The sequence below is a fragment of the Sceloporus occidentalis genome, unplaced genomic scaffold, assembly GCF_023333645.1.
Source record: "Sceloporus occidentalis isolate IW3139 unplaced genomic scaffold, rSceOcc1.0.p SCAF_40, whole genome shotgun sequence".
Lineage (NCBI taxonomy): Eukaryota > Metazoa > Chordata > Lepidosauria > Squamata > Phrynosomatidae > Sceloporus > Sceloporus occidentalis.
The window spans coordinates 173339-187692 of record NW_028317020.1 but is presented as its reverse complement, the minus strand read 5'-3'; the positions used below and the strand labels follow the sequence as shown (position 1 = coordinate 187692).

The 14354-nt window shown below is 39.8% G+C and overlaps 1 protein-coding gene across 1 annotated transcript; it reads right to left on the bottom strand.

Moving 5' to 3' along the window:
* Positions 1 to 795: 795 nt before the first annotated feature.
* LOC149290151 (AP-1 complex subunit beta-1-like) lies at positions 796 to 13009 on the bottom strand. The gene is made up of 21 exons (XM_089489416.1): positions 12973 to 13009; positions 12749 to 12854; positions 12421 to 12556; positions 11735 to 11980; positions 11077 to 11267; positions 10522 to 10743; positions 10321 to 10441; positions 10080 to 10175; positions 9858 to 9973; positions 9574 to 9739; positions 8636 to 8734; positions 8048 to 8307; positions 7433 to 7637; positions 6584 to 6613; positions 4065 to 4199; positions 3445 to 3590; positions 3227 to 3356; positions 2997 to 3081; positions 2688 to 2774; positions 1753 to 1907; positions 796 to 870 (listed from the first exon to the last, which is right to left on the bottom strand). Exons 1-21 carry the CDS (start codon positions 13007 to 13009, stop codon positions 796 to 798), a joined length of 2844 nt encoding a protein of 947 aa, XP_089345542.1.
* Positions 13010 to 14354: the final 1345 nt, after the last annotated feature.

The following is a 14354-nucleotide window of genomic DNA, read 5'->3' as shown; positions in this document are numbered from 1 at the left end:
GGTTAAGGAACTAAACGCGTTGGTTTCTCCTGTGGATGTGAAGACATTTTTTATGTAACAATGTATACAATTACACTCACCTGCCATACTTTTCTTTTTTTACATTAAGCACCTTGTTAAAAACCTTTACTGTTTTTACCGACATCCAACAATAAGTTGAACAGCGTAAAGAACAAAAAATCTCATTGTAAAGGGGGTTGTGAAAACACTACGTGATGATATTACGAAATCATTTTTAAATGCTATAAAGCCCTATTTCCTTGCAAATGCCTTTTTTGCCACTGTTGGATCACAATAAAATGTGTGTGTTTTAATATATTAAAAGGAGTGCTGCGATTTGCTTGTTCTACAAACCTACAGCCTTTCAATCAAACAGAACCCCTTACGTAACAATATCTTCATTTACAAAATTACAGTCAAACAAGCCAATATAAAAGAGGTTTTCTTGTTTTGGTTTTATATATTTACACGTTTTTAATCCAAGGTCCACATGTTTTGCAGTACACAGAACCTAACCTTTATGAGACAATTAAGCATCTAGCAAACATATCCAGAGTAGTAAATCATGTAACCACTTTGCTATCAAGAGTGCCAGTAAAGGAGTTACATATGGTAGGTTTTGGAATATGAGCATAAAATCAACACTTTTCAATATTTGGTCCATGTTTGGTTTTCCTAATCAGAGAAGGAGCACAGACATGCACAAAACGGCCTTCTTCCTCCACGGCCAACCTCTGCATCAGAAGGATGGTGCCTCTGCCGAACCACAGGAGGTCAGGTGGAGCAAAGGAAGACTTACATCTTCAGTACCATCTCATAGGCTTGGAAGATGAACTGGGAGACTTCAGGTGCTCGGCATCGTAAAGACAGCTGTTGGAAAGAAAAAGAACCACAAACCGAGTCAAAGAGATTTATGCTACATATGTATATTATGACACCATTATGTGCATAGGTTATCATAATGTTTAGCTGCTCCATGCATCTAGCATCCAATGCACATTAGGCAGACTAAAGAAAAAGATTGCTCCTATAACTACTAGACTTGAGTATTCATTTTTGTGCCAAACATTACCGTTTTGTCCATTCGTCCGCATAACGGAAGCAACATTAGACGGAAGAAACGAAAATCGAACGTGCGCAACACGAAAATCTTTGTTCGTTCATTCCGTCTATGTCATTTTAACTACACTAAGAGCAGGAGAATCTCGCCAATTTCCCTGCACTAAGAGGAGGGACATTGAGGGAGTTGATCTTTGTTTGTCCAATCAGCTCACTCCCGTCACATCATGCTGAGGGCTTGTCCAATGGCTGTGCTGCATCGTTCAAAGAAAAAATAAAGCCGACTAGTAATGAAGAGCCTATATAAGAGCAGAGCAGGCAGGGGATCCGTTCATTTCACGGACACTGCTGTGCTGCATCTGATCAGTTACAGAGCGAGAGTCTCTAAAGTTTTGATTTATATTAAGATCCTTGATTAAGTTAATTAAGATCATTTAACCAGTCCACTACTATCATTAACTCTATAACTCTAAGCTAATTTTGTCCCTCTATCTTCCATCCATTGGTCTCAAATTTCTTATTCAACTTCTTCTATGCGTTTATTTCTTGTTTCCATGGCAACTGGACGAACAAAAGAGATTTGCAGAAACGAAAATGTTGGACAAATTTTGATGAATATGAATAGTCTAATAAACTACTATATATATTGTTTGGTGCTGATGTGGCATTGCATTAAAATAAATTTATTCTTACAGTGCAGCTAGGACTTCCAGGTTGCATCCTCAGCTCTGCCAACACCCAGATGCCATTGGTGAGCTTTAGAGACTGGTACAGCATGTCCTGTCCTTCCACTGTGCGCCGGGCCACTGTGAAGATGTTACTGGCTTGAAGCTTGTTACTGACAGCATCTGCAGACAGAAAGAAAAACATGGTGATCACAAACACACTATCCCTTCTGGCCATGCAAATCATTTAAGGTGTTGTTCTTTGTGACTAACAAGCTTGATGATGTCAAGGACAAAGGATTGCCTTGTTACATCAAATTCGATCGACGTTCGTTATTTTAACGATTATGGGGATTTGGTGGAGTCCTGCTCCGCAATAATAAATTATTTTTGCGGTCTGCCCTCTGCCTTGTTTTATCAAGACCTTTACATTTTATTTCACTAATAATTCTAAAATAAATAAATATCTACAGAAATAAAGAAAATGTTAAAATACTGAGGGTCACCAAATATAGTAGCGAGCTGCAAAAAAAAATAAAAATAAAAAGACCCAAAAAATGATGTGTCACTGGCCAACATTGTATTTTGGCCACTACTAAAATAAATATCAGAAGTTCAAAGAAATGGATGCTAATGTAGATAATAAAAGTTCATTTGAATCAATATATGTGCCAACAGATTACTTTGGAAAAAGAAAGTAAAAAAGTCTTGGAAGAATGTATTTTTGTTCTGTGTGCTTTCTAAAAAAAAAAAAAAAAAAAAAAAAAAAGTTTGCCTTTTTTCTAAAGCAATACACAGGAAAACTGCTGACTTAAGCTTTTCTTCATCTGACTATATAGCTGTATTCAGCAGCTGATATGATTAGTCTCTCACCTTTAATTTACTTTACAATTAGCTGAAAGACACACTCATCACTTGTTTCTGAATTAAATAAGCAGTTAACAAAGGACCACAAAAGCTCACCAGCACTTGGGGGACAGTCCCTAATCTGGAACTGTGCTTCATTTTCATTAGGAATATCCTTCCAGGTGGCCAAAAACATCTGTCGCTCTGAAAATAGAGACAATCATAAAAAGTTTGGACAAAAGGGTCACGAGTAAAACAAACCACTGCTGTTAAAATGACATACAACAAGCTTGAGAGTTAAGTCAGCCTCTGTAATGCAAAAAATTCATGAAGTCTTGAAACGCATCACTCCCTGTGCAGTCTTCCAGCACGTCAAGCACCAACACAAGACCTGTACATCATGGCCTAGCTCTAACGAACACTTACCCATCTTTCCATCCTCAACAAACAGGATGTGCAGTGGATACACAACACTGAAGTAAAAAACATCAATATTGTTTTTCACAGCAACCTGTCAAGGGATACAAAAAACACAGGTGTTACACATCAACCAAGCAGAACATATCACATGCATATCACTCATTGCGTAATTATTGTAAATAAGGGTCATATGAACTGATAACACTAAAGTCATGAAAGATGGCATGAATCTATACCTGCAAGTTATTGAGAGGTTCCATTTTCATGACAGATCCAATAGTGTTTAGCGGGAGGGAGACTTCTGTGGACTGGTTGGGGGCCAATGGTGTGGGTATCTGGAGTGGAGCAGCAGGTGCAAGCCCAAAACTGTCAAAGTGAAGCGAACACAAGAAGGGTATAAAATATAAGCATTTTATTAGTCTCAAAAGCTTCTGGAAATGTTCTTTTTCCGTACCTGTTTCGATTGAACTGGATAGCAAAGTCACTCATGACTTGAAGGGCCCGATTAGTGAAATGTAGGTCCATGAATGTAGCTCCAGATCTCCGAGCGAACGTGCCGCTGATTTCCAGGCCTTTCCCTTTCATGGCATGCAGCCATACCTTGCACACAACAAGAAAATGAACAAAAGCTATTAAAGCTTGCCTATGAAGAAGTTTAACGCAAAACGCGTTAGGCATGTAAGACCATGTTTCCCCTGTGGGCGATATCCCCCTGATGTGTGCTATGCGGTGCATTACAAACCTGCAATAAATACATTTTTTTGCACATTGGATCTTTATTTGCTGGCTCCTGTGGAATTCTCTCCCTTTTTGTGCTGCAAAGCTATTAAAGCTTGCCTGATTTTTAAAACGGGTGGGGGTTACTCTTATAATATATTAGACTACTGCTTCTGTAACTGGACCAGAGCATGAGAACAGTGAAAAACAAAACACTTTCAAGATAAAAACACAACTGCAGAAGCACGTATGCCAATTTATGTAGCTGTGCAAACAACATTTTCTTCCTAACAGGCTACTTTGTCTTGGAACAGGGAGGGGAGAGTGTTTCAGACATAAAGAAGCAGAAGGACTCACAGTTTTTGGAGCCACATAAGATCCAGTGACTATACCAGTTCCACTGCCCAAATCAAAGAGATCGCCAAGGCCTCCAGCGAGTGAGGAGCCAAGGGTATTGGGAGCCACTGGAGGAGCCGCGAAACCAGATGGATTCTAGACAAGAAGAATCAGGCACAATGACATTAGCAAGGCGTTGCTTAAGGTCTTAATGATGTTCAAGATAACGTAGTCCCAAAGGATGGCCTATATTGGTGAAAAAATATTGTATGCAGAAATCTGGTATGATATTCTTGGCATTAGTTAACCTTTTTTTTTCTTTATAAAAAAAAATAAAAAAATTATATGCCTTTAAAACGTATAGTGTGCTGTTGAACCTGCTTTCTATATGTTTTCTGTAACATCTGGTGTACCATATCCAAATAGGAGCATCTTAAATATATCTCAGATAAATAGATGTAATATTTAATAAATAGATTCCATTAGTTAAACAGAGCACAGACTAGTTGAAATGTTCTTGTACCTGTGTGATTAACCAGTTACTGTCAGTGCTAAACAATTTCACATTGGATTTATTAAAAATGTCTAAAAATACCAATGCACAACTTGGGTCTAAATGACACATTAATATTGCACACAAGTACTAATTACACCTGATACACTAAACGTACTATAATCACAGAACTCTAATCACAGCTTTGCTTTTCTGGTTAAACCTAAAAAGCACCTCTGCGGTAAACTAGAACAGAGTAACATATTTGTTTCAAGAAGGGGGAAAGCCACGTCACACTAAAATCTAGACCGAGGATGATAGCAAAACTACGGCAATGTAATAATACACACAACCTATCCAAGGGTACGAAACTCTGCATGGTGCAGTTAATGATGATAAATCTATCACCACGTTATCCTTCTTCCACAGAGCAATTCTAAGCATTCATTTATATTTGGCAAAGGTTACAAAAGGTACATGTATCGAATACACAACAACAAAGGAACAATGACTGAACTATTGTTACAGTATCACTTTCAAGTTTGATGGAGAAGGATAAAACATGGTACATCACTGCCTTAGTGACAAGGAAAGCTGAGAAGTACTGGACACAAAACAACGAGGAAACATTTTATCTTAGTAAAAGACAATAAAGGGGTGCCTCAGCTACAGGAGAATATTAGTGTTCTATATAAGCTGGGGTCCCAGAATCACACCTACATCATCGTGAAATCATTCTGCACATAAATAAAAGATTTTACAAAACTAAGATTTGGTATCACATGCCTAACTACTGATCCCGTGCTGGATGATAAGCCACAATAGAGTCCCAGTCCCCCTCCTCATCCACGTAGGAGCAGAAGTCCAGGCAGGATGCTCGGATATATCCCAGGAACCCCCATAGCTGGACTGGCCTTGTTCTGAAGAGGGGAGGCAGCCAGAAGGCCAGCACCCAACACTCCCAACAAAATAAGGAACTGCACTGAGACTTAGACTCACCGTGGCTTTTGCAGCCAGAAAAAAATAAGTGAAAAACTAAAAATGTGACCTAATGGGAAATAAATGGCCATACATGACCCAAGCCCTTAGACTGGCATTGTAAAAAAGCATTCCCAGTAGAAACATTTGTGCATAAACACTATAAATAGTTAAAATGTACCCACTCAAAAAAAAGATGGAGGAAAGTTTCTCTCCACTCCTCCAAGGATACATGCAAACTACTGCATGGAGACATTCGCAATCAAAAAGAATGTTCAACTAAGGAGTCACAAAAAATAAAAAATGTATGGGAGAATACTGTTTAGATAAGCCATGCGCTATCTTCAAGAGCAATAAAGACAGCCAACAGCCATAAAGCAAGCCATTTGATGCATGCCATCTTGTGTAAATGTCCCGGTTTCCGTGTATGAAGGTGTAATAAGGGGCTGTAAAGTTACATCGCAGGTTTGCTCACCATACAATCTGTTGTTGGACTACAGGGATGTTTTTATTTGGCACACAGATCAAACTGCGCACAGCAGATTAAGTCAGTCTATTTTTGGTAAAGCCGTGTATGATAAAAGCTCAGACTTATCCCAGAAGACACAGCTGCCGGTGTATACTGCTCTCCACACCGCATATCTTATACACGCAGTCATTAGATTTACATGATTGCGTCTGACATTTGGTGTATTGCAGTTATGTGTATTTTTTGTAAACAAGGTAGGAAGGAGGGTACAATGTATAACACTGACACCTGTCATTTTGTTTACATCCATTTGTCAGTCGGTTATTATTATTTATTATTGTTTTATATAGCGCCATCAAATTACGTAGCGCACATATCTTTACAGTAAATGGGAATTGATGCGCAGACAAGCAGAAAGGCAGATAAAGGTTACAAAAGCAAGAAAGATCTGCTCTTTTGTGCTTATGCAAGTGAAAGCTCGGATTCCCCCGGTCTACATATTTAGAAGAATAAATCAGACAGAGAAAAGGTTTGTGGATAAAGGACTAATATCTCTAAAAATGAAAGCTTGGAAAAAAATTGCAGGTAACAAATACTTACAGCCAAACTCACACTGGTGTCTCCTCCCAGCTGAAGAGATAAGAGAGAGAGAGAGAGAAAGATGGCAAGTGTCATAAAAATGAAATTTAAATGCTACAAGATTTAACGTCACATGCACCTGGTAGTCTTTTGAAGGATTCTCAATAGTGAGTTTGTGATGGAAATAACAAATGTTTCTGAGAGGAGGGGGACCTGTTAGATGAAGCCCCCAGAAGATGTGTCTGGGAACTACGAGTAAAAAAACCCATGGAACCATGCAATGCATAAAACAATCCCCTAGCATACCCCTTCTGTATCTTCCACAATCTTTGGAGCAAGCGGGAGGGGAAGCAGAGCGAAGGCAGCCAGAGAAGAAGCAAAGAGAGACACACAAAAGCCGCAGTAGGAGACAGCAACAGGACAACAATGAGAGAGGGGAAAAAGAGAAGAGGGTAGTGAGGGACCAGCACAGAGTATGGGAGATGTGCCAACAGGCTTTTATAACCATGACTGGTAAGAAAGGCTAATCAGTTTTCTATTTAACACAAAGGAATTGCTAAGATAAGTCATTTATGGTAGAAAAGTATTTTGTATATGGTGAAATACCTCTGGGTTGCACAACCAATATACTTGGTTGATGTTTACAGTAGCATCAAATAGCTACAGTAACAATGCATTCGAACTCTGTGGTTACTTTATTTACTAAAAAGTGAACAATGACAAGTTTCTCCAAAAAGAAGAAGTTGAAAAACAGACAGGGATTTTCTTCTCCAAACTATTCAAACTGTGAATCATGAGAGTTTCTTTCATGGCTCTCAATATGCCTTTCATACTCCTTTCCCACTAATATAATGGTACTCTACTACATACCAGGCTGTCCAGGCCTCCACCCAGGAGGTCCACACCACCAAGAGGTACAGAGTTGGTGGTTAGAGGGGGTCCGCTGATGGGTGGGGCCAGATCCAGGTTGAGGAGATCACCCAACAGATCGCCTTGTGATGGGATGATTGAAGGGTGAGTTTCAGACTGTGGAGCTCCTGCAGGTACAGCTTCCGGGCTCTCCGCACTCTCACTCCTGTTGGAAAGAGGAAATTTAGTCAAATGTGAGCCAGCTTTGCAAATACTTAACATTCAAGTTAAAGATTTGAATGCATAACGAGTGAAGATGTTATGACATGCGCATCAAGTTCTACCACTCCAGCAGGGTCAGCATTAGTGACTGTGGCTCCAAAAGTTCACTTGCTGAATATTTGGTTAACATTGATATCTACACACAAAAAAACTGGCCTGTCTTCAGACACTCAAAGGTATCACCTCCCCCCTCCAAAGTATTTGAATCCAGGACACATATACTATAGAACAAATGTCTATTGCATTCTTGATAAAGTAATACAAAAAAACCAAAACAAGTACACCAAAATGTTAAAAGAAGTTGGTGGCGTACAATGTCCCTAAGAACTACAAGCAACTTCATGTAATACTCACGAGCCTGCGCGTGGCGGCAATCTCTTGGGTACAACTCCTCTACTGCCTTCCACAAAGGCACTAGGAGGCTTGTGGTAGACGGAGGCTAGAGTCCCAATGTAACAGATTAGCTCCTCCAGAAGAGTGGGTTCAATGAGGTCAGTCTCCTCGGAGATCAGAGGTTTCTCTGCCAGTACTACTTCCTTGGCAGCAACTGGGTCTGTAGAGAGCAGTCGCCAATATATGTAGCCACGATCCCGAAGATCTGGATTATCTGAATCCTAAAGTAAAAAGATTTATAAATTAGCCACATATTCTCAAGGATCGCAATACTAAATGGTTTGGCTATTCAAAAAAACACCTGCAAATATACATGGAAACAAATCCTAGCACCCCCCCCCCCGCTCGCCAGTACAAATACATACACATATATATATATTTATATTATATTTATTCCTATGTAGACAGCATAGAAACCTGATGCTTTTGCCTCAGGATTAAGACAAATGTGTAAATTTAGCTAAAATAGTTATTGAAATCACCAAAATTACCCTACAATGTACTTAACAGTATGTTTAAACTACAAAAATCAAGTATTTCCAGACACACCTGAGTTGCCAAGCTTAGCACTTGTTGCACCAGCTCCTGGGTCTCGGTTGGTTTCTTTAAGAAGAGTTTCACAATGGCTGTTAGAAGTTGTAGTTGCACCTGCACCGGAAAGTATAAAATCCAGTTCAATTCCTAAATCCAGCTTTAAATCCACTAAACTCATTGTAATATAAAATAGGGATCTTTTTAGACATAAAAATCCATACTTCCTGAGCAGAGGACAAAGATTAAATAGTTTGTATAATCCGATAATGCTTAAAGCTCTTGTGTACACATCATAATTATATTATTAAATCATATCAACTTCTCACCCTTGATTGTCACACACATTCTCTAGAACGGACACATCTATAATGATCATCAACATGAAAGATGAATACAGTCATCAGACTTAGAAGCCCTATGGCAAGATGTCTCTTCAGATGCTTTAAGGTGGAGAAAAGGTGCAAATAGATCACATAATAAATAAGTTCCAAAGAAAACAGCAAGTGAAGAGAGTCCTCTTACTAAAGACTTGTTTTACCCTGGGCCACCTTGATCTGTTGTTCCATATGAGTGCCTAATTCAGCAAGTCTCCCTTATTATGACTGCAATACAATCGTGTTAATTTCTCAGCAGGGTCATAATGGAGACAAGCTGACCAGAGTTGGAGTTCAGCTGTCTAAACTTTACTGCACATGGAACACTAGTGGCATTGTACACATCTTGCTGTATAACACAGCTAATGGCTAAAGAGAGTGACGCACAACATATATAGGAAAGATTGAGAGCAATGAAAAAAGGAAAAGAAAAAAAAATGTGTAGTCTCATCAATTACCGGAAGCTACTGCAACACAAACATAATAAATCTACTTGCATTACAGGCAATATTTATTAAAATACAAGCAAGTATACAGTGTGCCAATGTTGCGCGCGCACACACACACACACACACACACCTGTGTGCTCTCGTCATGGAACCCCTCCAGGAAGCTCTCCAGCAGTTCATCAGCATTATCGATGCGCTCCGCATACTCCCCCACTATCCATATCATGGCAGCCCTTGCCTCTGGCTCGTCCAGTGAGTCAAGATTCTCACACAATGTTGAGATAACACTCTCGTACCTTAATGAAGGAAAATAAAAACAATCCGATGAAACGCAATAAGCGACACTGGTAAGTGTATGTCACTTCCCAGAGCAACAGTGTTTCGGAGCGGGTATCACACATAAAAATAGCTTACTTGTTAGGGTACTTTCTGAAAATGTCCTTTATCACAACAATGGCTTCTTGTACCACATAATTCACTTTTGTCTGGATGAGATCCAGCAGGGTGCTGACACAACGCTCTGCAGATTGCTGGAGGGATATGGAGTACATGGGGGAAATAACATAAATAACATAAAAGGCGACAGGGAAACACACATACATACATACATTATATATATATATGCCTTTTTTTTACCTCTACTTTAATGGCACATCGTCCAATTGCTCTCACAGCTTTTCTAACAAAGTCCACATCCACCTCTGTGGCATATTCCTTCAGCTCTGCTAGAACCTGAGCGAAAGGGATGAATGAGTGATAACTGTGACTTCCTTATAACGAATAACACTACACATTGTTGATATAAATCACACCCTATATTTTTTTTTTATTAACCTGGAGCACTTGTATAAATGCTTTACAATAGAGACATACTGACCTGTGCAATATTTGCAGGCGAGGCTAGGCGGATCATAATGTCTAGCTTTTCTAGTTTCACATAGATTGGGTCGTTATATTTCACGAAGAAAACCTTCATCTCGTGTTTTAGGATCTCTGGTCTGTGAGGAACACGAGCATTGGTTTAGGTACGGCAGGAGAAAGCACTTACTGCCCTAGTACTGCTAGATGGATTTCTTACCGTTTCTGCACAATCAAGTTGATGTTGCGCAGTGCAACGTATTGCAACTCGGGTTCTGCAGAGAGAAGGGTAACCAGAGGAGGGGCCAACTTTTTTAGGAGCGTCCCATAATAGTCCAAGTCCTTGGAAAGGAGTTCCATGAACTTCATCAAAACCTTTACCGCAGACAGGACCACGGCTGAATTCGCATGAGAGAGCCGAGGTGTCACTCGTTCACAAATGCTGTTGAGAGAACAAGGTTGTCATTGGAATAAAGACTACAAGTTGCTTCATCTAGATAACAACCATTACTTCTAAACACCATACAGCACTACTTTTCCTACTTTGCCTCTGTTACCCTTGACCCTTATGGTACCAGAAACACACTTGATCCAGGCATAGTTTTACTTAAAGAATACACAAATGAAGGTCACAATTTAGGCTATCATGCAATTACATTGCACGTCTGAAACAGTTTGCAACGGTATATTGGAATTCCTTTCATTGCAATAGACCATTTGTCTCCATCTCAAACTATGGACCCTCCAGGCCTCCATACTTAAAAGGAGAATTTACCTCTGAGCTTCACGATCATCCTTCGGTATGTAGTTCGCAAGGCAGTCCAAGATGAAGATCTGACCCCATTCAGTGCATTCGTTCAGGGCAGTGAGCAGTTTGTTAATGGATTGAGGATTCAAGTCCAGCAGATTACTGCTTGGATGAGACTCTGCAATCTCTGACAGGGCAGCCACTGCATTAGCTACAACCTGGGCCGAAAGAGAGGGCAAGAACATTAAATGCCAATTGATAAGGCAGGCACATTAAAAAACACATGCTAAAATTAATGTTAGATCATTTAAACTGCAGCTATTGTTTGGCAAAGCTTTCAGAATTTTTTTTTCAGTGTACTACCTACTACAAATGCTTAATTTACTACATTAAAAAGTACATATTCATTTACTCGCGTTTATTAATATACACCATTGATTGTTGCCATTTTGGAAACTTTGTCATGAGCTGGTTTTACAGATGACACTTTTTAACTTGCAATCACAAAAAAAAAAAAAAAAAAGATGTAAAGCTACAAAAGCTTTTAGGATCCCAACCGCTCATGTAACTTTATATATTCTTCTACATTGGTCCAGTAAAAGTTGCCAACTTTAACTTAACAGTCCATTTTGTAATACATCTTTTAGAAACAATTTGTTTTAGAAGAAAGTAAAAGTGTGATTACCATTGGGTTAGAGTCAGAGATGAGATCCTTCAGGGTGTCAAGAAATCCCTGGTCTTCCACTAGCTGCGCATTGATGTCATGTAGTTTGGCCACACAAACAGCAGCGGTCTTACGCACATACGGGTCTTCATCTTTCAGGCACTTCCGCAGTGGCTCACATAAATACTCTGTGATTTTGTCCACTCGGATACAGCCCATGGTACGTACCGCTAGCGCACGGATGAGTGGGTTAGGGTCCTCACAGTCCTGAAGGAAAAATTACACAAAGAACAAATGACTCAACTGGAGGCTTCTGAGATTATGGTGGAACAAGCTACTAATTATTTCCGACTGCTGTGCATGATAATAAATAATAATAATAGTTACCTTAGGAAGAAGCTGCAGCTCCTGAGTCTGACATTTTGCGCCTCTCATTTACTACTTGGCAGGAAAGCACTCCCAATGAAATCAGTGGAGTCGCTTTATGTGCATGTGCATGGGGGGGGGGGGTCTCATTAGACCCTCCAGAATGTTTGACAAGCTCTTAGAGCAAAACTTGCATTAAAAGGAAGGTCAACAGCTTCTATGTTACTCTTACCACGTTGTGAATATATAGATATATATGTGGGAACACCGTGGATAAAACATTTTTTACACAACTATGTGTGTAAAGTGTAGCGCAAATTTGTCTGGCTATCAAAACTTACCTTAACAAAGGTATTGACGGCCATAATGGCCATGTCAGGTTGGCTCTTGGCATAGTTCATCAGGTACAGATATACAAGCTTCTTCAACTCCAGATTATCTGTCTGCATGCAATTCACCACATCTGGGAACAAGGCACTGTTGCAGAGAGAATCAGATCCCACAATTACAAGTTCAGCCACAACTTGCCTGCATACTTGCACTCAACCAGGATAAATGTTAAAATAAAGTTTTTCCCCATCTTTTTTGCAATTATTCAGTGTCAACAGTCCTTAATCGACAGATAAACGATAAGATGCAATACAGTGAAACCCAATTGCCGCTGTGTACCTGACATCCTTCCCTACTGTCATGGAAGCAATGACCTTCTTAACAGCTTCTTTTTTCTTCTCCTTCTTCTCGCTGTTTAGCTCCGCTTTGAGCTCAAAGATCTCACCTAAAAAAAAAAATATACAAACAGGCACATCCGTCAAATTGAAGCATCACTAGAATAATTTATTCCCAATGATACTGGGAACACCCTTCCCCGCCAGAACATCCCTTCTCTTCCTCACCTTTCTTGGTGGTGGTGAAATACTTAGAGTCCGTCATCTTTGCTGCGGGAATTCACACTGTGCTGCAATGAGGAGAGAGGGACACACTGTGAAGGGATAATCTTCAGAATTGTCAGTTGAGGCTACAGGAAGGAAAGAAACAGCACAACGTCCCATTCAACAGGAAGAAAAGAGGAGAGGGGGAAGGAGGGGGCACAAAGGGTAGATCATACCCAGTAACGGCACAAACCTACACATACAAACATTTGCTGATAGAAGGAATCCAAGAGATCCTCCAGGGACTTAGCAAATGAGGCTATTGCATAGCCTTGTGTATTCATATAATACTTATTCTAACACTACGAATCAATGGATCAGGGGTGGAGATGTTTGTCACCTCTACTTGATGCAGGACTAAAACTCCTAGTATCCAGAGCCAGTCTGAAAAAGTCTACAAATGAGCCGGTTTGAATTAATTATAGTATGGCTGTTTAGCAATTGCACAACATCAGTAGTGTGTAATTAGAGAGCCGGGTGAGAGGAGGTCTTCCCTGTCTGCATGTTGTAAGATATTTAAATGTGTAACCACCTCTGGGTTTTTCTGTGAACAAAGTTATAAGGAACTGACAATTACCTTGCTGGACTATGTCCAGCACACAGATTATAAACCATTTTTTGTTAGCGCCGACAATAGAAGTACAAAGCAAGAATAGAAAGACCCCCCCCCCATCTACCTTTTGTACAGTGCTGCGGAATCTGATGTCGCTATATAAAACAAATAATAATAATAACTTAAAATGTATTTCATAAAGAAGTTGTGCAAAATTAATTATAAATTGGCGGAAACGGTCAAATTCCTCACAATTTGGCAAATGGACCATCCATAGTGAGAGCAAAATACAAGCAGTGTCGCAATATTAGCTGACGGAACAAGTTTGGCTAGTTAGAGCTTCTAACAATAAACAGGGCACTGCCGTATAACGCTAGCACTACCCCCTAACGATATTGTCTGTTTTAATTACCCCGATTCCAGGCATCTACACTATAATGAAGCCCTGCTTGCCACGTCCTAACAAGGCAGGTGGGCAATGGGGGTATATCTATATGGAAAATATATCACGTGAAAGGGATAGGAGCCATCGCTGTTAACCTCTCTTAAAAGTCCCTTGATCAGATCTATTACTGAAATGATGTCAGAAGGCGAGACCATCGATTATCCAAAAAGTAACAGAAGACAAGAAGTAACAGCTGAGTCACAGCTCCAGCAAAATCGTTTTATCTTAACGCTGCATATTGGCTCTGTGCTGAAACGAGTAGGGAAGTGGGCGATACGCTAATAAACTCTTTTGGGTATGTAGCTCATGGATATTATTGCTTTCTTTATAATTATTTATAACAATCTA